This window comes from Scyliorhinus canicula, chromosome 10 (assembly GCF_902713615.1).
Source record: "Scyliorhinus canicula chromosome 10, sScyCan1.1, whole genome shotgun sequence".
Classification (NCBI taxonomy): domain Eukaryota; kingdom Metazoa; phylum Chordata; class Chondrichthyes; order Carcharhiniformes; family Scyliorhinidae; genus Scyliorhinus; species Scyliorhinus canicula.
The window spans coordinates 179,601,714-179,623,611 of NC_052155.1; the positions used below are offsets into that span (position 1 = coordinate 179,601,714).

Here is a 21,898-nt window from a genome sequence, read left to right on the forward strand (position 1 = left end):
GGGCGAGATTCTCCGCACTCCCGACGGTGCGGAGAATAGCGTGGCTCGTAAAATTTTACGGCCACGCTGTTCCGACGCCCTCCCGCTATTCTCCCCCCCCCCCCCCCCCCCACGCCCAACTCCCGACACGAATCGCTGCCGCCGTTTTTTTACGGCCGGCAGCGATTCACAGCTGATAGATAGGCCGAGTTCCCAGCCCTTTACGGCTGTTTTTACGAACGGCAAACACACCTGGTCTGGCCGTTCGTAAAAACGGCCGTAAACACTCGCATTTTATAACCATGGCACCGATTGGCACGGCAGTACCACGGCCGTGCCAAGGGTGCCATGGGCCCGCGATCGGTGGGCACCGATCGCGGGCAGCGGGCCCGATGCCCGCGCACTATTTGTCCTTCCGCCGCCCCGCAGTATCCATTCGCGGGGCGGCTGAGGAGCATCCCGGCCCGCGCATGCGCGGGTTTCGCGCAAATACGCGATGACGTCATCCGTGCATGCGCGGGTTGGAGTCTTCCAATCCGCGCATGCGCGGCTGACGTCATATGACGCGACAGCCGGCGCTAACTCGGGCAAGCGGGCTTAACGAAATTCGGTAAACCCGTGATGCTGGAGCTTACGGCGTCGGGCTGCTAGCCCCGACCGGGGACCAGAATCGGTTCCCGGTCGGGAAGGGGGGGGCTGGCGTCAAACCCACCCGGATTTGACGCCAGCCTTACGATTTCTCCCCATATGGGAGAATCTCGCCCGTTGTTCTTCATGAAATAATAATAATAATCGCTTATTGTCACAAGTAGGCTTCAATGAAGTTACTGTGAAAAGCCCCTAGTTGCCACATTCCGGCACCTGTTCGGGGAGGCCAGCACGGGAATTGAACCTGCGCTGCTGGCCTTGTTCTGCATTACAAGCCCACTGTTTATCCCACTGTGCTAAACCAGAAATGTGTGCCCATGCGTGGATTCAATCTTTTTTGCTTTTTAAAAAAAATTAGAGTGCCCAATTTATTTTTTCCCATTAAGGGGCAATTTAGCTTGGCCAATCCACCTACCCTGCACATCTTTGGGCTGTGGGGGGGTGAAACCCACGCAAACACAGGGAGAATGTGGGAACTCCACACGGACAGTGACCCGGATCCGGGATTGAACGTGGGACCTCGGCGCCATGAGGCAGCAGTGCTAACCACTGCGCCACCGTGCTGCCCTGCATGGATTCAATCTGAAGGGCTAACAGGAATGATTTCTCTGCATTGAAAAGCATTCCTTAAATTGGCACTGAAGGGATGTTTATATCGCTTCCCACATAACTAATGTTCCAAAATTGGCTGTGCTGAGGCCCAAGTCCTGTTCAATCCATGACACTGTGACTCAAGTAAGCATGCTGTCAGTGAGCCAAGCTGAAAGTCAGCAGTGGAGCTGTTTACTGGCAATTCTACAGTTTTCTGCTCAATTCACAGCTCCTTCAATAACCAAGCAGCCCTTCGCAACCTTCATCAAGGACCAGGGAACATTCAAACTTGGGCGAATGCCATATTAACAAGCACACCGATCAGTGGTCACCTTCAACAAGAAGCGGCCCAATCTACTCCACTTGGCTGTCAACAACACTTTTCTGAGAAGACAAAGTCAAGTTGTTTTCCAAAGACAACTCCCGAATACAGTGTTGCATTGCCACCATGCTAATGAGTGGGGTGGAGTAAGAATCATAGAATTTACAGTGCAGAAGGAGGCCATTTGGCCCATCAAATCTGCACCGGCTCTTGGAAAGAGCACCCTACTCAAGCCCACACTTGCACCCTATCCCCATAACCCAGCAACCCCACCCAACACTAAGGGCAATTTTGGACACTGAGGGCAATTTAGCATGGCCAATCCGCCTAACCTGCACATCTTTGGATTGTGGGAGGAAACCGGAGCACCCGGAGGAAACCCACGCACACGGGGAGAATGTGCCGACTCCTCACAAACAGTGACCCAAGCCGGGAACCGAACCTGGGACCCTGGAGCTGTGAAGCAATTGTGCTAACCACAATGCTACCGTGCTGCCGAGCAAAGAGAGCAACTTAAAATTGGGGATCGATGACATCGGAATTAAAGTTTCAAGGAGGCCCATCACCATTACGGGGCAACGAGAGATGGGTAATAAATGTGGCCTTCCTCGCATTGCCCACACCCAAAGAACAACATTTTGAATATAATTGAAGATCAAAGTTGGGACCATGATACAAAGGAATTAAATTCTCCATCCTCTCTTTTGGATTTTCCTTTTATGTGGCAGTATGATCTTCACAAATGTAGCAATCTTCAGGGGCTACAGAAAACAATGACTGAAACAAGTGGACAACAAACTTTTGCAGCTGCAGAAATTACTTTGCAGGTCTTCCGGTTATGGCAATGAAGGAGTAAGTCGCACATTTGGTGGCTCCCGCTCGGGTCGGACTTTTGGACCTTTTCCCCCCCCGATTTTCTACCGGGCTTGAACTGTAAAACTGAAACAGAGGCAATTGTGTACTGAATTCCCACATCGGTGCATGGAGAGAAGGACTAGAGGTGCTCGTAAAGGCAGAAACAGAAAGACAGAGAAGGCTTGGGCTGAAGCTGCAGCGGGAGGCAGCATGGCAGAGGACCGGACCTCTGGTTTGTCGACCCAGCGGTCAACGGAGCAGCTGATGCAGGTTATTCAGGAAGGCTTCGCTAAGCAGAAACGGGACTGCATGGACCCGATAAAAGAGTCGATTGAGCGGCTGGAGCTTAGATTGGACGCCCAAGATCGGGCGATCCAGAAGGTGGAGAAGGCGCTGGCTGAGCAGGAGGAACATCAAACTGCGGTGGATTTGGAGGTGGGGATGTTGAGAGACCAGCAGAAGAAGCTCCTGGAGAAGGTGGAGGACCTAGAGAATAGGTCCCGCCGGCAGAACTTGAGAATTGTTGGGCTCCCGGAGGGATCCGAAGGAGCGGACGTTGGGGCATACATCGCGGACATGTTTGAGAAGCTGCTGGGGGATGGGGCATTCTCCCGACCCTTGAAGGTGGACAGGGCTCACAGAGCACTCGCGAGGAAGCCGCGAATGGGCGACCCCCCGAAGGCAATGGTGGTGAGATTCCACAGGTACCTGGATAAGGAACACATTCTACAGTGGGTCAAGCAGACACGGAGCTGTAAGTGGGACAACAGTATCCTGCGGGTCTACCAGGACCTGAGTGTGGAGGTAGCCAGGAGAAGAGCAGGCTTCAACCAGATTAGGTCGATCCTTTTTAAGAAAAAGGTGGTTCGGACTGTTGTATCCTCCCCGTCTCTGGGTCACATACGAGGAACAGCACTTTTATTTCGAGTCACCTGAGGACGCGCTGGATTTCGCGAAAAGGAAAGGACTGGAGGTGGACTGAGAACTTTTGAACTTTGCTGCAGCTTTCATGTTTTTTGTTTTTTGTTTTTGTTTCTTTGTTCTTTAAAAAAACAAGCTTCTCTTTTTCCGACTTGTGGAAGCTGTTTGTAATGCCTTCTGTATTGATTTGGGACCAGTGGCAGAGTTGAGCGAGTTAAGGTTTTCATTTGCACTGTTGGGGGATGGAGGTGTGCTTGTTTAGATTTTGGTGTTTTTCTGTCGGGCAATTGTGTGGGGATGGTTTGATGTTGGAGTATGTTTGTATGAGCGGGGTGGGGGGGAGGGTGGGGAGCGAACAATAGGTGAGAGACTATCCGGCGCCCGGGATGGGGGCCACCAGGCTAGCTGGGTGGGCTGGCTCACAGAAGCGCAATGGGGGGGGGGGGGGGTGCATGTGTTTGGTTTATCAAAGGCGTTGGGTTACAGAGTGTTGTTACTAGGGGGATAGGGGGGGAAATGTTCTGCTGACGAGGGAGGGACTTGGGCCAAGGGACAGAGAGCAGGTTGGGGGCGGAGGCTGAGTGGGGGCGGGGAGCATGGGTTGGAGGCGGGCCCAAAAAAGGGGATGGCTGATCAGCGAAGGGGGGGCAATGAGCCCCCCAACTAGGCTGCTCACCTGGAATGTTTGAGGGTTAAATGGGCCGGTCAAGAGGGCACATGTGTTCACGCACCTTAGGGGACTGAAGGCGGACGTGGTAATGTTGCAGGAGACGCACGCACCTTAGAGTAACTGACCAGATTAGATTGAGGAAAGGCTGGGTCAGTCAGGTTTTTCACTCGGGACTGGATTCAAAGACTAGAGGGGTCGCGATCCTGATCAATAAGCGGGTGGTGTTTGAGGCGGGTAGAATAGTCTCGGATGTGGGAAGTCGGTACATTATGGTCAGTGGGAAACTGGAGGGGGTGCAGGTGGTATTAGTAAATGTGTATGCACCAAATTGGGATGATGTGGAGTTTATAAAGAGGATGCTGGGGAAGATACCGGACCTGGATTCGTACAGGTTGGTCATGGGAGGGGACTGCAACACAGTTATTGACCCTGGCTTGGACCGGTCAAGCTCGAAAACAGGCAGGGTGCCAGCAATGGCAAAGGGACTAAAAGGGTTCATGGAGCAGATAGGGGTGTGGATCCATGGAGATTTGGGCAACCGAGGGTGAAGGAGTTCTCCTTCTACTCACACGTGCATAAAGTGTACTCCCAGATCGATTTCTTCATTTTGAGCAGGGCTTTACTGGCAAGGGTGGTGGACACGGGGTACTTGGCGATCACAATTTCAGACCATGCTCTGCACTGGGTTGACCTGCAGGTTAGTAAAGGCAGTACCAGCGCCCGGACTGGAGGTTAAATGTGGGACTTTTGGCTGATGAAGGGGTATGTGAGCGACTAAGGACATGTATTCAGAGCTACCTGCAGGTCAACGACACGGGGGAAATTTTGCAGCGATGGTCTGGGAAGCACTGAAGGCGGTGGTCAGAGGGGAACTGATCTCGATACGGGCCCATAGGGAGAAGGTGGACAGGGCGGAGACAAACCAACTGGTTGAGGAGATACTACAGATCGACAGGAGGTACACGGAGACCCCAGAGGCAGGGCTTTTAAGGGAACGGCGGAGGCTGCAGGCGGAGTTCGGCTTGTTAACCACAGGGAGGGCGGTGGAGCAGATGAGAAAGGCGAGGGGGGCGATCTATGAATATGGAGAAAAGACCAGCAGAATGCTTGCACAGCAGCTTAGAAAGAGGGAAGCAGCCAGGGAGATAGGGAAAATAAATGATGAAGATGGGAACCTGCTTGGAGATTCAGCAGGGGTGAATAAGGCGTTTAGGGATTTCTACAGTAGGCTGTATAGGTCGGAACCCTCCACGGGGCCGGAGGGGATGAGGCACTTCTTGGGGGAGGCTGAATTTCCCAAAGGTGGACGGGGAGCTGGTAGAAGGGCTGGGGGGCCCGATCGGGCTGGAAGAGATAGTGGGGGGTCTGAAGGCCATGCAGGCTGGTAAAGCCCCGGGGCCGGATGGGTACTCAGTGGAGTTTTATAAAACGTTCTCTGGGATATTGGGGCTGGTGTTGATGAGGATGTGCAATGGGGCAAGGGAAAGAGGGGTGCTGCCCCCGACGATGTCACAGACCACGATTTTGCTGATTCTGAAGCGGGACAAGAACCCGGAGCTGTGCGGGTCCCACAGGCCGATATCCCTGTTGAATGTGGATGCCAAACTGCTGGCCAAAATTTTGTTCTCCAGGATTGAGGATTATGTTCCGGATGTTATTGGGGAGGACTGGACGGGGTTTGTTAAGGGAGTTGGTGGCCATCGTAAGAAGGCTGTTAAATGTGATCACGATGCTCTCGGAAGGTAGCGATGTGGAGGTAGTGATCCCAACGGATGCAGAAAAGGCTTTTGATCGGGTAGAATGGGATTATCTGTGGGAGGTACTGGGACGGCTCGGATTTGGGCGGGGCTTTATTGACTGGGTCAGGTTGTTGTATCAGCTCCTGTGGCAAGTATACGGACGAATAGGACAACATCGGACTATTTTAGACTGCACCGAGGGACAAGCTAGGGATGCCCCTCTCCCCACAGTTGTTCGCATTAGCTATGGAGCCACTGGAAATTGCTCTGAGAGCTTCAAGGGGCTGGCCCGGGTGGGGGGTGGAGCACAGAGTCTCACTGTATGCAGACAACCTGCTTTTGTATGTATCGGACCCATTAGAGGGGATGGAAGAAATCATGAGGATTCTAAGAGAATTTGGCCGGTTTTCGGGGTACAAGCTAAATATGGGGAAAAGTGAGATGTTTGCGATCCAGGCGAGGGGACAGGAGAGGCGATTGGGGGAGCTGCCGTTTAGATTAATAGGGGGAAGCTTTAGGTACCTCGGCATTCAAGTGGGGTGGGAATGGGACCGGCTGCATAAATTAAATCTGGCCCGGCTAGTAGACCAAATGAAGGATGATGGGATGCGCTCTTGTTGTCATCAGCTGGGAGGGTGCAGACGGTGAAGATAACGGTCCTCCCGAGATTCCTGTTCATGTTTCAATGTCTCCCCATCTTTATTCCGCACTCCTTTTTTAAACGGGTCAACAAAGTGATCACTGGCTTTGTTTGGGCGGGCAAGACCCCACGGGTAACGAAGGTAATGCATGAACGGAGTCGGGGAGATGGTGGGCTGGCGCTGCCAAAGTCTAGCAACTATTACAGGGTGGTGAATATAGCCATGATCAGGAAGTGGGTGGTGGGGGGGGGATCGGCATGGGAGCGATGTGTGGCGGCTTTTACAAGGGCACCAGTTTGGGGGCATTGGTAACTGCGCCTCTGCCGTTCCCGCCGGCACGGTACTCCACCAGCCCCATGGTGGTGGTGGCCCTGAGAGTCTGGGGGCAATGCAGGAGACATGTGGGAGCAGAGGGAGCATCAGTCTGGTCCCCAATCTGTAATAATCACCGGTTTGCCCCGGGAAGTATGGATGGGGGGTTCCGGATATGGCGGAGAGCAGGCATTGAGAGGATGGGGATATGTTCATAGAGGGGAGCTTTCCGAGTATGAGGGCACTGGAGGAGACATTTGGGTTGGCGAGGGGGAACTAATTCAGTTATCTGCAGGTGCGGGACTTCCTTCGTAAACAGGTGTCAACCTTCCTGCTCCTATTGCTAAGGGGGATTCAGGACAGGGTAGTTTCCAGAGGGTGGGTAGGAGAAGGGAGCGTATCGGACATTTACAAGGAACTTATGGGGTCAGAGGAGACACAGACCGAGGAGCTGAAGCGCAAGTGGGAGGAGGAGCTGGGAGGCGAGATAGAGGATGGTCTATGGGCAGACACGTTGAGTAGAGTCAACGCGTCCACAACATGTGCCAGGCTCAGCCTGATACAATTTAATGTTGTTCACCGGGGTCACATGACAGTGGCCCGGATGAGCAGATTCTTTGGGGTGGAGGACAGGTGTGCAAAATGTGCGGGAGGACCAGCGAACCATGTCCACATGTTCTGGGCATGTCCAAAGCTTAGCGGATTTTGGCAGGGTTTGCAGATGTCATGTCCATGGTGTTAAAATCAAGGATGGCACCGAGTCCAGAGGTGGCGATTTTCGGGGTGTGGGAAGACCCGGGAATCCAGGAGGAGAAAGAGGCAGACGTTCTGGCCTTTGCTTCCCTGGTAGCCGGGAGATGGATACTATTAGCTTGGAGGGACTCAATGCCCCCGAAGTCGGACACCTGGCTATCGGACATGGCTAGCTTTCTCTGTTTGGAGGAAATCAAGTTCGCCTTGAGAGGATCACTGTTAGGGTTCGCCCGGAGGTGGCAACCGTTCGTCGACTTCTTCGTGGAAAATTAATCGTGAGCAGAAGGTGAGGAGGGCGGTTAGTTCAGCTTAGAGTTTGGGGTTAAAAAAATTTTTTTTAAAAAAAAGAAATGATTTTGCAGGCCATGACTAGCGGGGCTTTTAAAAGATATATTTCAACGACAAAAGATAAACACACATTTCTGCAACAAAAAGTTTATTTGGACGAAATTTTCTTACATTTAATAACAGCACAATAAATATCTGGCCAAAATTGTTACTTTATGACACTTAAAGGGAGGTTTGGGGCTTTGGAAACTGGGTTCAAACCGACACAAGCTCCTTCTGTGAGAGAAAGGAGACTTCAGTCTGGGCTGAATTCTGATTGAAGTCTCAGGAATAAAGGGACAACAGAGTAAGTTTTCAGGGACATGTTCCTGGCACAGATACTCAGTACACTGGCTCCTTTACCATTTCACCGTATCTTGCACGGAAAAATAGTTATATATCCAGGTTTGCTGCTGATGCAAAGTTAACAGGCACATTCCATTTTGAGAATGGGATAAAAACATCAGAAAAGGGTCATCGACTTCGGATCTAATGGGTGGGCAGAATAAAAAACAAAAATGCAGGGGATACTCAGCAGATCTCGCAGCATTTGTGTGGTGAATTATAAACACTAATAATCCACACTGTATTGTACAACATGTGTTGAGCCTGTACCTTGTACTAGATCATGTGTAGTTGCGCGGCTCTACCCATAGGGGGAGATGAGGAGCTGGTACTGGGCTCCACCCTTGGCTCCGCCCATGGCTCCTCCCCCTAACCGGAAGTATAAAGGTTGCTGTTGTGAGCCTGCCTGCCAGTTCATCTAGAGTTCATCTCGTCACAGGCAGGCTCTGTTGTAAGACGATTAAAACCACTGTTCGCTTCTAACCATGTGTCGCGTGAATTGATGGTCTCATCAATTTGTGGAGAGAAAGATAGGGTTAACGGGCTGGTTTTACGCACACCAACTGGCGGTTTTGGAGCTCGTAAAATCCAGCATTTGGCCTTGCTGCCACCTACAGAGGGGTGATTCAGGCATCTGACAGCCTGCCCCAATTAACTCTGTATTTTACCCACGGTACAGTGGGGGTGCACACCAAGTGGATAGCCCAAGAGCTTTAGCTGTACAGTTTGGTGTTGGGTAAGTGGTGTGCTACATCTTTTGTGGACCCCCTGTGCCTAATGGAGACCCCCCCCACAATTAAAATGATACCTTTACTTTCCCCGTGGCCCCTCAAACTTGCCCCTTCCCACCCTAAGCCCCTGTCACTGGGGCTTACCATCCCGACCCCAGGAAAATCCACCTTCCCCCTTACACTGGTGTCCAGCTCCAGCACCAATCTCCATTGGAGACTGCCTGTAGTTCCAGCAATGGCCACTGCTCCTGGCTGGTGCTGCTGGAGCGCTATAGAGCTCCCAGCCATCCGAGATTAGATCATAGATTTTTTTTTAACAGTGCTGAAGGAGGCAATTCAGCACATTGAGTCTGCACCGGCCCTTGGAAAGAGCACCCTACCTAAGCCCACACCCTCTCCCCGTAACCCCAACTAACCTTTTTTGGAAATTAAGGGCAATTTAGCATGGCCATTCCACCTAACCTGCACATTTTTGGACTGTGGGAGGAAACCGGAGCACCCGGAGGAAACCCACGCAGACACGGGGAGAACGTGCAGACTCCGCACAGACAGTGACCCAAGCCGGGAATCGAACCTGGGACCCTGGAGCTGTGAAGCAACTGTGTTAACCACTGTGCTACCCTGCCGCCTGAATAACTGGCAGCTCTCTGAGGTGGCGCTTCCTCCCCCCCCCCCCCCCCGAGGGAGGAGATCCTGCCTCCATATTATTAACAGCCCATTGGTTGTGAAATGATAATGGGGCACTGGCGGCCATTCTTCCCCTGGGCAAGGCTCCACCAACCTTTTAGCCAGGGCAAGGACCACACTGCCCTGTAAAATTCCAGTCCAGTGTCTCAGGCTGCGACCTTTCAACAGAACACAGGTGGCAGATGGGTTCACTGTTGGGAACCGAGAGGCCAGAATTTTTTCTGAGACATGAGAGATTCGGAGCTGCAGTGGGGGAGGCAGAGAGACTGAGATCTGTGCGCGCACTCACCACTAAACACTAGTGGACAGATGCAAGGAGTCACCGAAAAGGCTAATTATCTCCAGGCAATAGGTACACATTAGTGAGGAAGTGCTTCAATTCATAGAATCATAGAATTTACAGTGCAGAAGGAGGCCATTCGGCCCATCGAGTCTGCACCGCCTCTTGGAAAGTGCACCTTACCCAAGCCCATAACTGCCACCCTATCCCCATAACCCAGTAACTCCACCCAACACTAAGGGCAATTTTGGACACTAAGGGCAATTTATCATGGCCAATCCACCTAACCTGCACATCTTTGGACTGTGGGAGGAAACCGGAGCACCCGGAGGAAACCCACGCACTCACGGGGAGAACGTGCAGATTCCGCACAGACAGACCCAAGCCGGGCATTGAACCTGGGACCCTGGAGCTGTGAAGCAATTGTGCTAACCACTGTGCTACCGTGTCGCACAGAGCTTTGGTCTGACTCCATTACATGCACTGCATTCAGCGTTAGGCAGCAACCCTCAGGAAATATACTTTGACGTGAGAGATTACGCAGTGTCGCCAGAATGCCCTTGGGGTTGAAAGTGTTAAATTAGAAAGAGGTGATACAAAAACTTTACTCCCTTGTAGTTTATGCGGTTGAGGGCTAATCTAATCGAGGTGTTTGAAATGGTAAAGGGATTCATTGGCGATCAACACAGACAAACTATTTATTTTCTCCGGTGGCGGAGTGAAGAATGAGAGGAAATAATCTTAAAATGATAGTCTGGTGGATGAGGAGTGGTAGCGGAAAGCTTTTTCGCGCAAGGAGCGATGGAAATATCAACTCGCAGCAAAAGGCTGTGGATGCTGAATTATTTGAAGACTGAGTGCGACCGATGACTATGCGCAGTGGTTCGCATTTGAGGAACCTGGAAGAAAGGGGAGTGCTCCTCCTGTGGCCTAGTAGTCTAGGCCACTGAACTGGTGAACCACAAACCTCGAGTAAAGTCCAAGGGGGTTCCAGATTCGAATCCCATCACGATAGATGGCAAAGATTGTCCTTTGGCAGGCATAGGCGAGTTGATAAATTGCCCACGGACATACTGGTCTGAAAACACCGGAATTATTCTGACCTCGGAAACAATGCGGACTCACGCCTGGTTAGCTCTTGGATGGGGGATTGCCAGGGAATACCAGCTGCAGGGGGCTTAACCAGATAGTTGGAAGGAAGGGGAATGAGTGGCGATAAGCTGCAGATGCGCCATGATATAATTGAGCAGGGGAGTAGACTGAAAGGGCTCAATAACCTACTCCCATTCCTATCTTCTGAGTACGGATTGGAGAACTGGGCCAGCAGGTCACTGTGCCTAATTCCTGGTGTTCCTGAATGCCCAGGCTGTTACTTTTAAACATCAAAAAAAATCTGGAATGCCACAAAGTCAGCATATGGGTACTTATAATTCTGATTCTCCAAATTTGCGTTGGGAGTGAATCCTTTCAAACTTTACTCGAAAGTGCTAATTTATTCCATTACCCAGAGCCCAGCTGCTAGCACTTATTTAAGATTGCCAAATATCCCCTCACAAGCATAATGCTTACTCTCTAATTGGTCTCGGCGAAGTTCTTCGCGATGTTAGAAGAATGTGCTATCCAAGTTTTGAATTTCCAATTTTAACATATGCTCTGAAAATAACCAATTCAAACAGCAGATTTGATCATCGTTAACTCGCAACATTTCGGTCGAATCTTCCACGCGAAGGGGCTTTGTTAGACATCGTTGGTCAACAAGTAAGAAGGCTTCAATCCGTAATTTTTTTTTAAAGTGGGAATTTTAATGTTTCATGAATTCAAATTCATCTCTCCCTTCAAATATGATGTTAATATGTTGGGAAGCATAGGTCCTGATTAATTAAATAAGTTGCAGAATGCACCAGCTATAAGTAAACAAAGTAGAATATCAGAACATGCACTGTGCCAGCAATATAGCAGTCTATCAGGAATCATTATCTGCCAAGCACTTGCGCATAATTTGATTTTCCACTTGAAACTCTACAAAACTAACATACAAAAACAAGTTTTTCAATAGGGTTATTCCAAAGGCAACATTTAGCATTGCAAATGGTTAACCTTGCTCCCTTTTCGTTCTGTTTTAAATTAGACATTAGCCCAGCCAGTATTAGCACATCAATCACAAATAATAATATGGTCAGATAAACATCTGCTTGAGCAACTTGTTTGTTTGGAACCGGTGGTCGCTTGCCTCTTTGAAAAGAGCTGGAGGTCCTTGATTAATGCTCTTCAGCCCTCCGTCTAATTATTCTCCCCTTTTTCTGAAGCGAAGGGTCTCCAAGGTCTGTTGGAAATGAGATGTCTGTTTCCTGAGAGGTGTCACTGTTTTGCGATTTAGGGTTTCCTTGGAGCTGGGCTTTGCTGCTCGACGCGCGCTGCTGCTGCTCCTTCAGTTCCATGTACGAGCGCGAGAAGGTGTGAAAGATTGACGTAACCGGGAAGGCCATGAGGAGAATGCCACTCAGGATGCTGCTCAAAGCTACCACCTGCCCAGGGATACTGCGTGGGACCATGTCGCCGTAGCCCACAGTCGTCATCGAGATCACTGCCCACCAGTAGCTGCTGGGGATGCTGGTGAAATCATGTTTGGCACCCAATTCGCTCTCCGCTAAAAACACCAGAGGTGAGAAGAGTGCCATGGCCACACAGAGAAAGAGGAGGAGGAGGCCAAATTCCCTGGTGCATCGTTGGACCGTGAGCCCCAGGGTCTGAAGCCCAAGGGAATGACGAACCAACCTCATCACGTACAAAATCCTCAAAGCACGCAAGACCCGGAGAACTAGTCCGATCTTTTCCAAATCCAGGTTTCCGGGACCAGTCGGTTTCCCATCGATTGAAAGGGCATCTATAATCAGACTGATGTAATAAGGCAAAAGGGCCATTATGTCAATGACGTTCAGGGGAGTCCTCAGGAATGCACATTTGCTCTGCGCCTGGATGAATCGCAGCAAAAACTCTAATGAAAACCAGGCCACGCAGATTGTTTCTAGGACAAAAATGTTGTAGCACTTCTGGGAGCATTCACCCTAGAAAAAGAGAAAACAGAAAATCAAAATAGTTACGTACCTGACAAAAACATTTAAACTTTCCCTTACTTAATACATGCCAACATACAAACAAAGAGCAGGAGTAGGCCATTCAGCCCCTCAAGCTTGCTCCGCAATTTAATAAGGTCAAGGCTGATCTGAGAGTAACATCCAATCTGCTTCCCGTCCACTCCCAATAATTGATCTCCCCCTTGGTTACTAAGAACCTATCAACCTAAAAATATTCAAAGACTCAGCTTCCACCTCCTTTTCAGGAGAAGCGTCCCAGAGGTTCACCACCCAGCAGTTGAAAAAATTCCAAATCATAGGGGCAGCACGGTAGCATGGTGGTTAGCATAAATGCTTCACAGCTCCAGGGTCCCAGGTTCGATTCCCCGCTGGGTCACTGTCTGTGCGGAGTCTGCACGTCCTCCCCGTGTGTGCGTGGGTTTCCTCCGGGTACTCTGGTTTCCTCCCACAGTCCAAAGATGTGCGGGTTAGGTGGATTGGCCACGCTAAATTGCCCGTAGTGTCCTAAATGGGTATAGGGTGGATACGTGGGTTTGAGTAGGGTGATCATGGCTCGGCACAACATTGAGGGCCGAAGGGCCTGTTCTGTGCTGTACTGTTCTATGTTCTATGTTCTATCTCCGTTGTAAAAAGTTTCAATGATTTTTCATTGGTAAGCTGATGACTGTTTCCCCAAGTAACTCGATGAGTAAATGCGCCTTAGGATATGGTGCAGAACCATGCAGGACAAGGAAGTCCTCATTTTGATCTTTGGTCAACATTGAAGTTTGCTGATCTCAGCTGAGTTAAGTTATACTACAACTGGGGGAGGAAATTGGCTAATCCAGTAACCAGTGCTGGAAAGAGCCCATAACAATTGCGTGGATTTTTTTTTCTCCCTTTTTTCCAATTAAAGGGCAAATTTAGCATGGTCAATCCACCTACCCTGCACATCTTTTGGGTTGTGGGTTGAGACCCATGTAGACATGGGGAGAGTGTACAAACTCCACAAGGACAGTGACGGGGGCTGGGATTGAACCCGGGTACTCGGCGCGTGAAGCAGTTGTGCTAACCACTGCGTCACCGTGCCATAAGACCATAAGACGTAGGAGCAGAATTAAGCCATTCGGCTCATCGAGTCTGCTTCGCCATGCAATCATGGCTGATATTTTTCTCATCTCCATTCTCCTCCTTCTCCCCGTAACCCCTGATCCCCTTATTAATCAAGAACCTATCTATCTCTGTCTTACATACACTCAGTGATTTGACCTCCACAGCCTTCTGCTGCAAAGTGTTCCACAGATCCACCACCCTCTGGCTGAAGAAATTCCTCCTCATCTCTGGTTTAAAAGATCGTCCCTTTAGTCTGAGATTATGTCCTCTGGTTCTAGTTTTCCCTACAAGTGGAAACAGCCTCTCCACATCCACTCTATCCAGGCCTCGCAGTATCCTGTCAGTTTCAATAAGATTCCCCCTCATCCTTCTGAACTCCAACGAGTACAGACCCAGAGTCCTCAACTGTTCCTCATACGACAAGCTCTTCATTCCAGGGATCATTTTTTTGACCCTCCTCTGGACCCTTTCCAAGGCCAGCACAAGGAAGGAACATCCTTCCTTGGATACGGGTCCCAAAACTTCTCACAAAACTTCAAATGGGGTCTGGCCAGAGCCTTATACAGCCTCAGAAGTACATCCCTGCTCTTGTATTCTCGACCTCGTGACATGAATGCTAACATTGCATTTGCCTTCCTAATTGCCGACTGAACCTGCAAGTTAACCTTAAGAGAATCTTGAACAAAGACTCCCTTTGTGTTCCTGGATTCCTAAGCATTTCCCCATTTAGAAAATAGACTATGCCTCCATTCCTCCTTCCAAAGTGCATAACCTCACACTTTTCTACATTGTATTCCACTTCTTTGCCCACTTTCCTAGCCTGTCCAAGTCTTTCTGCAGCCCCCTTGCTTCCTCGATACTACCTGTCCCCCTACATATCTTTGTATCATCTGCAAACTTAGCAACAGTGCCTTCAGTTTCTTCTTCCAGATCATTAGTGTATATTGTAAAAGTTGTGGTCCCAGCACCGACCCCTGAGGCACACTGGCTGCCATCCCTTTATCCCCACTCTCTGCCTTCTCCCAGTCAGACAATCCTCTATCCATGCCAGGATCTTGCCCTTAACACCATGGACTCTTAACTTATTTAACAGTCTTCTAAGCAGCACCTTGTCAAAGGCCTTCTGGAAATCTAAATAATTCACGTCCACTGGTTCTCCTTTGTCTAACAATTGCCGCCAAGAATTGCATGGATGTCTGATGAATATAGAACCATGCTTGACTGTGATGCCTTTTTTGGTAGAGCAGAGCACTCCCTGTCCAACACGCATATAAAGAATGCCGTCCTATTTCAGGGTAGCTACAATTCATGGAATCACCTCCAGAAAGGTTGGGGGGGGGGGGGGGGGGGGGGGGGGGGGAAGAGTGGGATCCATTACAGGTGACCCTGCAATTAACAATTCTTTTCCGTATTGATACTTAAGCTGGGAACTGTGTTCTTGGGTTGCTGCTCATTTACGGATGCAATGTTATGAGCTGCTATTAAAATCCTTTCAGAGCTGGTAAAGGATTGCTATTGAAGAAAGTTGCGCTTTTCTTCACAAAACATTTTTTTTGACAGCAGATGTTGGTCAGATCCCCTGGCGAGCATTACGGTGGTCGATCGGGCAACATAGGTTCTGAAGAAAATAATTAGCTGTGACCTGATGGTTCTCATATTGGAGCATTTGAAGGTTCCTAAATCAACAAGAAGTCAGTATGAAGTGCATCAGAGAGAAAGTAGGGTGAAAGTGCAAGTACAAAACTCATAAGAAACATGGGAGGACCAGAGGACTGGAAAACTGCTAATGTACATCAAAAGGTCAGGTCACAAGTATGTATCTGGTAATTATACATCAGTTAGGCTGACATTTACTGTGGGAACTAACGATCAAAAGCGCACAATAAAAATCTAGGCAGTAAATCCAAACCAACAATAGTTTATGAAAAGTAAACTTATATTGAACACATTTATTGGAATCCTTATTTCAGGGATTCTTGCAATCTATTTTCATGCCTCCTTAATATTGCCATCATGTTGACATATCTTTCACATCTACTGCATCCCTCCACACTCATCCTTCATTGATGAGTCATGAGAGAGTCAAGCAGGCTCCCGAGTCAAAGGAAGCATCACTCCCCAGTATGAGCCCGACAATGGCTGGAACCATCTTGGCAGCTGCTCCTGCTGCAGAGGTTTTTAAGCTTGGCGAGACGTGTATCAGAAACCTTGCCCACCGTGCATATCCAGCAGGGTAACAGCAGTGGGACGGGAGCAGTGCTGAGGCAATTCCCAGTCAATTTCTTTGCAGCAAAGGTCAGAAGCGAGGTCCCAAACTGAATTCTCTTCTCCATGAGTGCCAAGGCCCAGTTACAATGTCGGCAGGGGTCAGTTAAACCAGCACAAATCTAAAACACTCCTCGCTCAGCGGCACACCGGACAACTCATTTTCCAACCCAGTAGAAAAGCTATCTAACAATAATAATAATAATATTTATTAGCGTCACAAGTCGGCTTACAGTAACATAGGAATGAAGTTACTGTGAAAATCCCCCAGTCGCCACACTCCGGCGCCTGTTCAGGTACACAGAGGGAGAATTCAGAATGTCCAATTCACCTAACAAGCACATCTTTCAGGGCTTGTGGGAGGAAACCGGAGCGCCCGGAGGAAACCCACGCAGACACGGGGAGAACGTGCAGACTCCGCACAGACCTGTGACCCAAGCTGGGAATCGAACTTGGGACCCCGGCGCTGTGAAGCGACAGTGCTAACCACTGTGCTACCGTGCCACCCTTTTCTCCTCTAAGGAGAGGAGTTACATAGGTTTACAGAATAGTAGGAGGACATTTGGCCCATTGAATTCGTGCTGGCTGCTCATTAAAATAATCCAAGACCAACAACACTGTCCTGATCTCTTCTGATTTTGGCATGTCCATTATTTTAGTCAAATGTTTGATCCGATTTTTCCCTTCAAATATTCCTTAACCTCTCTACTTCCTCTCAGTGACAGTTTTAAATGTATTTTTAAATTATTATTAAGGGACAATTTAGCATGGCCAATCCACCTACCCTGCACATGTTTGAGTTGTGGGGGTGAGACCTATGCAAACACGGCTGACAGGTTTAAGTTGATGACTCCTCACCCCTGCCTCCTGTCATGAACCAGAGGTAGTTTTAAGTGATCTATGTGTGTATTTGTGACATTAATAAAGATTATTTATTGTTGGATATTAGAAATAAGCGAGTTAAATTTAGTGGGCGCAATTCAGCGGAGAAAAGTGGAAGTCTGCTTTTGTGTACGTTTGGTATGATGTTTCTTGGCACCGGCAACTCCAAGATTCACCGACTGTTCACCGGCACTTTTCTGGTATTTTGGGTCTCGGGGAATTTCTCACTGCCAAGGGCACAATTTAGTCGATCATTAAGAACAGCTCCTCGCAGATTGGGGGGTCATTTTGAATGCAGCCCTGATCTCTACACTCCCCCCCCCCCCTTCAGGTCCCTCCCCCACGGCTTTCTGCCCTCCCCCCATTCTTCCCGAGGCCCCTAGAACCCCCCCTCCAATGTGCAATGCTCCACTGGGCCCGATCCCTGGCAGTGTTAGATGTATTAGATGATGTGGTATGAAGAGACAAGAGTTCAGCTCCTTTTTCACCAACACACCTTTAATGGTTCAAACTCACTCTGCACAGAACTCTACAGATCATCCCAAGCTCCAGAGTCCACTTGAAGCCCCTTTACATATCAGTGTCAATCATTGAACACTTAACATAAATAAGACAATCATTGAACACTTAACATAAATGAGACAACTAATTGCAATGTCTCTTAACCCATTACTTAACAGGCAGTCCAACCTGGCACCTGGTGACCAGGTGGCACGACCAGGGTGCTAGGCTTTAACTAATTCCCTTTGTTATCTACTGGAACCCTCCCGTGTATGTCTCGAGCCATCACGCTTCTTATGTGCTTGGTATCAAATGAAGGCTGATGGTACTCCTGTGAAGCACCTTGGGATGTCTTATTAGGTTAAAGGCAATTCACAAATTCCACCTGTTATTGCCGTCAATGTCTAACCTATTCGATTATGATCCATGAGTGCAGCTGACTGCCAAGATGATTGCAAAGATTCATAATAATTGAGTGTGGCACATCACTCAGCTTCGTTGAAGAAGACTCTGAGAGATCTACTGTAAAAGCTCTTGATACCTCTCCAATTTCACAGCCTAACAAATAATGCATGTGTTGAAAAGTCCCCTTTCCAAATTGGGCTTGTGAAGTGACTTTAAAAGATTTTTTTTGGAGAGGTGGAGGTAGGGTGTGGGAATGAGACAAAAACAAACCGCAACAGGTATGTGGCTGGTCCAGTTAAGACTTTGGTCAACGGTCACTGCAGGGTGTTAATTGGGGGAAGACTCGGTAATTCAGTTGATGGTGTTAGAATGAATATGTTAGATAAGTTGGAATTGAAAATGGCAGGCTTCAACGAGCAACTTACGAGGAAAGTGCAAGACTGCGAGGTGCAGAGACCATGCCCTTGGGCAAAGCACCAATACAATACTATTGAACCTCAGGGGGCTGTGCCTTCTCTCTCTCTCTCGTTGGAGATGGTCAATGCCTGAGAATTGCATGGCCCACACATTATTTGCCATGCATTAGACCAATACTCGATGATTTCTATGTCATTTTTCTTGCGAGCACGAGAAACAGTGTTGTGTTTCACTTACAATTTCCAATTTTCTGAGAAATTGCAAATGAGACAGAACACTGAGCGGGATTCTCCGACCCCCCCCCCCCACCACTGGGTCAGAGAATTGCCTGGGGCCGGCGTCAATCCCGCCCCCGCCGTGTCCTGAATTATCCGGCACCAGAGATTCGGCGGGGATCGCTCCGCGCCGGTCGGCGTGCCCCCCTCCGGCGATTCTCCGGCCCGCAATGGGCCGAAGTCCCGCCACTGTCAAGCCTCTCCCGCCGGCGAGGATCAAACCACCTACCTTACCGGTGGGAGCAGGCGGCGCGGGCGGGCGCCGGGATCCTGGGGGGGGGAGGGGCCGTGGGGCAATCTGACCCCGGGGGGTGCCCCCACGGTGGCCTGGCCCGCGATCGGGGCCCACTGATCGGGGCCCACTGCCGGCAGGCAGTGCAGTGGGAGCACTCTTTTCCTTTCGCCTTCGCCATGGTCTTCGACACCATGGCGGAGGCGGAAGTGACCCCCTCCCCTGCGCATGCGCGGGGATGACGTCAGCAGCCGCTGACGCTCCGGCGCATGCGCGGACGTCCGCCGGCTGGTGAAGTCCCTTCGGCCCCCGACTGGCGTGGCGCCAAAGGCCTTTCCACGCCAGCCGGCGGAGCGCCAACCACTCCAGCACGGGCCTAGCCCCTCAATGTTAGGGCTTGGCCCCTAAAGGTGTGGAGGCTTCCGCACCTTTGGGGCGGCCCGATGCCGGAGTGCTTCACACCACTCCATCCCACCGGGACCCCCCGCCCCGCCGGGTAGGGGAGTATCCCGACCCCTGTGTGATCATCAGCGGACATACTCATTTCTGACTTTATGACGGAGGGAAGGTCATTAATGAAGTAGTTGGAGATGGTTGGGCTTAGGACCCATCCCAGAAGCAGAGCTGCAAGGACATGCTCAGATGGTGGACCTCTAAGAATCACAGCCATCCTTCATGAAGCTAAGCAGGACTCCAGCCACTGGAGATTCTTCCCACATGTAGTTTCATTGGGAGCCCTTGGTATTACACTTATCCAAATTCTATTTGTTTTGTTTTTACAGGAATACAGAAAATTATTTGTGCCATAAAAATGGGAAAAGCAAGCAAGACCAGCCACCCAGAGAAATATGAGAGATTATTAATTTAATAGTACAATAGCCAGCTGTAACGTTTTTTAAAAATGTGATATTTTTATGCATGTACCATTTGTGCAGGCTTGATAGTGACACATCTAGTCCACCAATTTTCAATGCAGGGCAATTTCTGGGACTTGTACATTCACTGCACCACGGTCTTAATGAATGCAATTAAATATTCATATAACTCATGTCACTAACCAGTTTGCAAATCATCAGAGCGATGTAATTATTTTTAAAACGAGCAAGATTTTACTTTTAGAGTGACACAAGATTAAACATAGGTGATCATAAATAAAGGAAGCAGAGTCTGTCAGGAATAGAAATGACAGATTATCCCGTCAGGAGATTGCCTGACAATTGGAATGATTTAACTTTAATCAGTGAATTTTAGTTAATAACAGATGCACCATAAACAGAAGCTACAGCTATGCCAGAAGAGAGCCGTGCAAGTTTTAGCTCCTGGCTGCATGTTATTTGGGATTATAATAAAAAAGGGTAAGACTAACAGAGCAAAGGATTGGCTAATTGTCCAACACCACATTAAACCTGCGGTAGAAGAATTCTATTGTGCTATGACAGATGGCCGATGGCAATCGGAGGACACATCAGGAAAATATTATGATATGCATTGCTGTCCGGCGCACAGGCGCATGTCAAAGACATTTGGTTGTTTACTGAATAGAAGTAAAGCAATCCCTTTGCAGAATCATAGATTGTTCAAACCTCACAACATAACATGCCTTCACTACCTCTGTGAAAGAGCTATCTGATTAGCCCCACTTCCCTCCTCTTCTCTCATTGCTCCTGCAGCTCTTAAGTATTTATCCACTTCTCTTTTACTACTGAGCTGGAGTAAATATAGCCCAAGGCAGCCAGGCCTACATAATCATGGGAGAGGCCCTACATCAGTCTCCTAGTGGAAGCAAAACTACCCCCCAATTAACCTCACTCGAGGACGGCAAGATGGCACAGTGGTTAGCATTGCTGCCTCACAATGGCAGGGTCCGGGTTCAATTCCGGCCTCGGGTGGCTGTGTGACGTTTGCACTTTCTCTCAGTGTCTCTGGGTGCTCTGCTTTCCTCCCACAGTGCATGGAAGTGCAGGTTAGATGGATTGGCCTTGCTAAATTGCCCCTTAGTGTCCAAGGATGTGCAGGTTTTCATGACACTTAGCGCCTGGTTGAGGAACCCAACATCAGAAAGTGGAAGGTAGAGGAACACTGAAAGCCTCTGACACCTGTCCTTCCTTGCCCGTGACCCTGCCCCCCCCCCCCCCCCACCCCGCGATCCCCACCCCGCTTTCACTCCCCTTAGGCCTAGCGTCTCACGGTGATTCTGGGCCGCCGGTGGTCGTTTTGTCGGCAGCCGCCACTGCTCAGTTTGCTCTGACGAGCAATGGAGAGCTCCCGGCCTCTGATGGCGTGTAGGACCTCTGCCACCAAGATCCTGAATCCCAGGGAAGACCAGATGGTAGCCACCAAAGTGCCTGAAGGGAACTTCCTGTCAATGGGCCTACCTCCCCCCACCATGAAATACCAACTAAATCCAGCCCACTGAATCTGCCTTCCAGGTCACTGCAACCCATTGCAGAACAATATTCCCTCATCTCTATACACTATAAACTAAGAGACTGTGCTCTGTTATATTTGCCTTTGTGTACTGTCATTGGCAGATTTAAAAATAACATTCAAATATTCTAACACAGGTACTTGCTTGTTAGAGAGCTCATTGACTGAGGATATTTTCCTCGCAAAAGAGGTTCAGATAATTGGCCAGCTTGTTTATCAAATTCTTTATCAGGGAGGTCGTTCTCATCAAAGTGCATTTTTTTGTTCGGGCAAGCTGTGACATCAGCAGGGTTGAACCATTTTTTACTGCTAATGAGGCCAGCCAATTATTTAAATTTCAAGGATGTGCGCTGAAGAAACTGTTTGAGACAAAAGATAAGCTGGTCTCCTTTTGTAGATTAGCCTTCAGAATATCACCACCTAACAGTTTGATCCTTGAGAGTTGTCCCAAGACATAATCATTATGTGTGGTTCGTGATGATCACAGTTCCAGGATCCTTGAGTAT

General features: G+C 49.4%; 1 protein-coding gene across 2 annotated transcripts in view; it reads right to left on the reverse strand.

The window, feature by feature from the left end:
• Positions 1 to 10,193: 10,193 nt before the first annotated feature.
• Positions 10,194 to 21,898, reverse strand: part of kcng2 (potassium voltage-gated channel, subfamily G, member 2) — a 75,394-nt gene continuing 63,689 nt past the window's right edge. For both annotated transcript variants that reach the window (XM_038810244.1, XM_038810245.1), the window contains exon 3: positions 10,194 to 12,866. In XM_038810244.1, the coding sequence (XP_038666172.1) occupies positions 12,060 to 12,866 (807 nt within the window). In that variant the 3' untranslated portion in view covers positions 10,194 to 12,059. The remainder of the gene's footprint in view (positions 12,867 to 21,898) is intronic.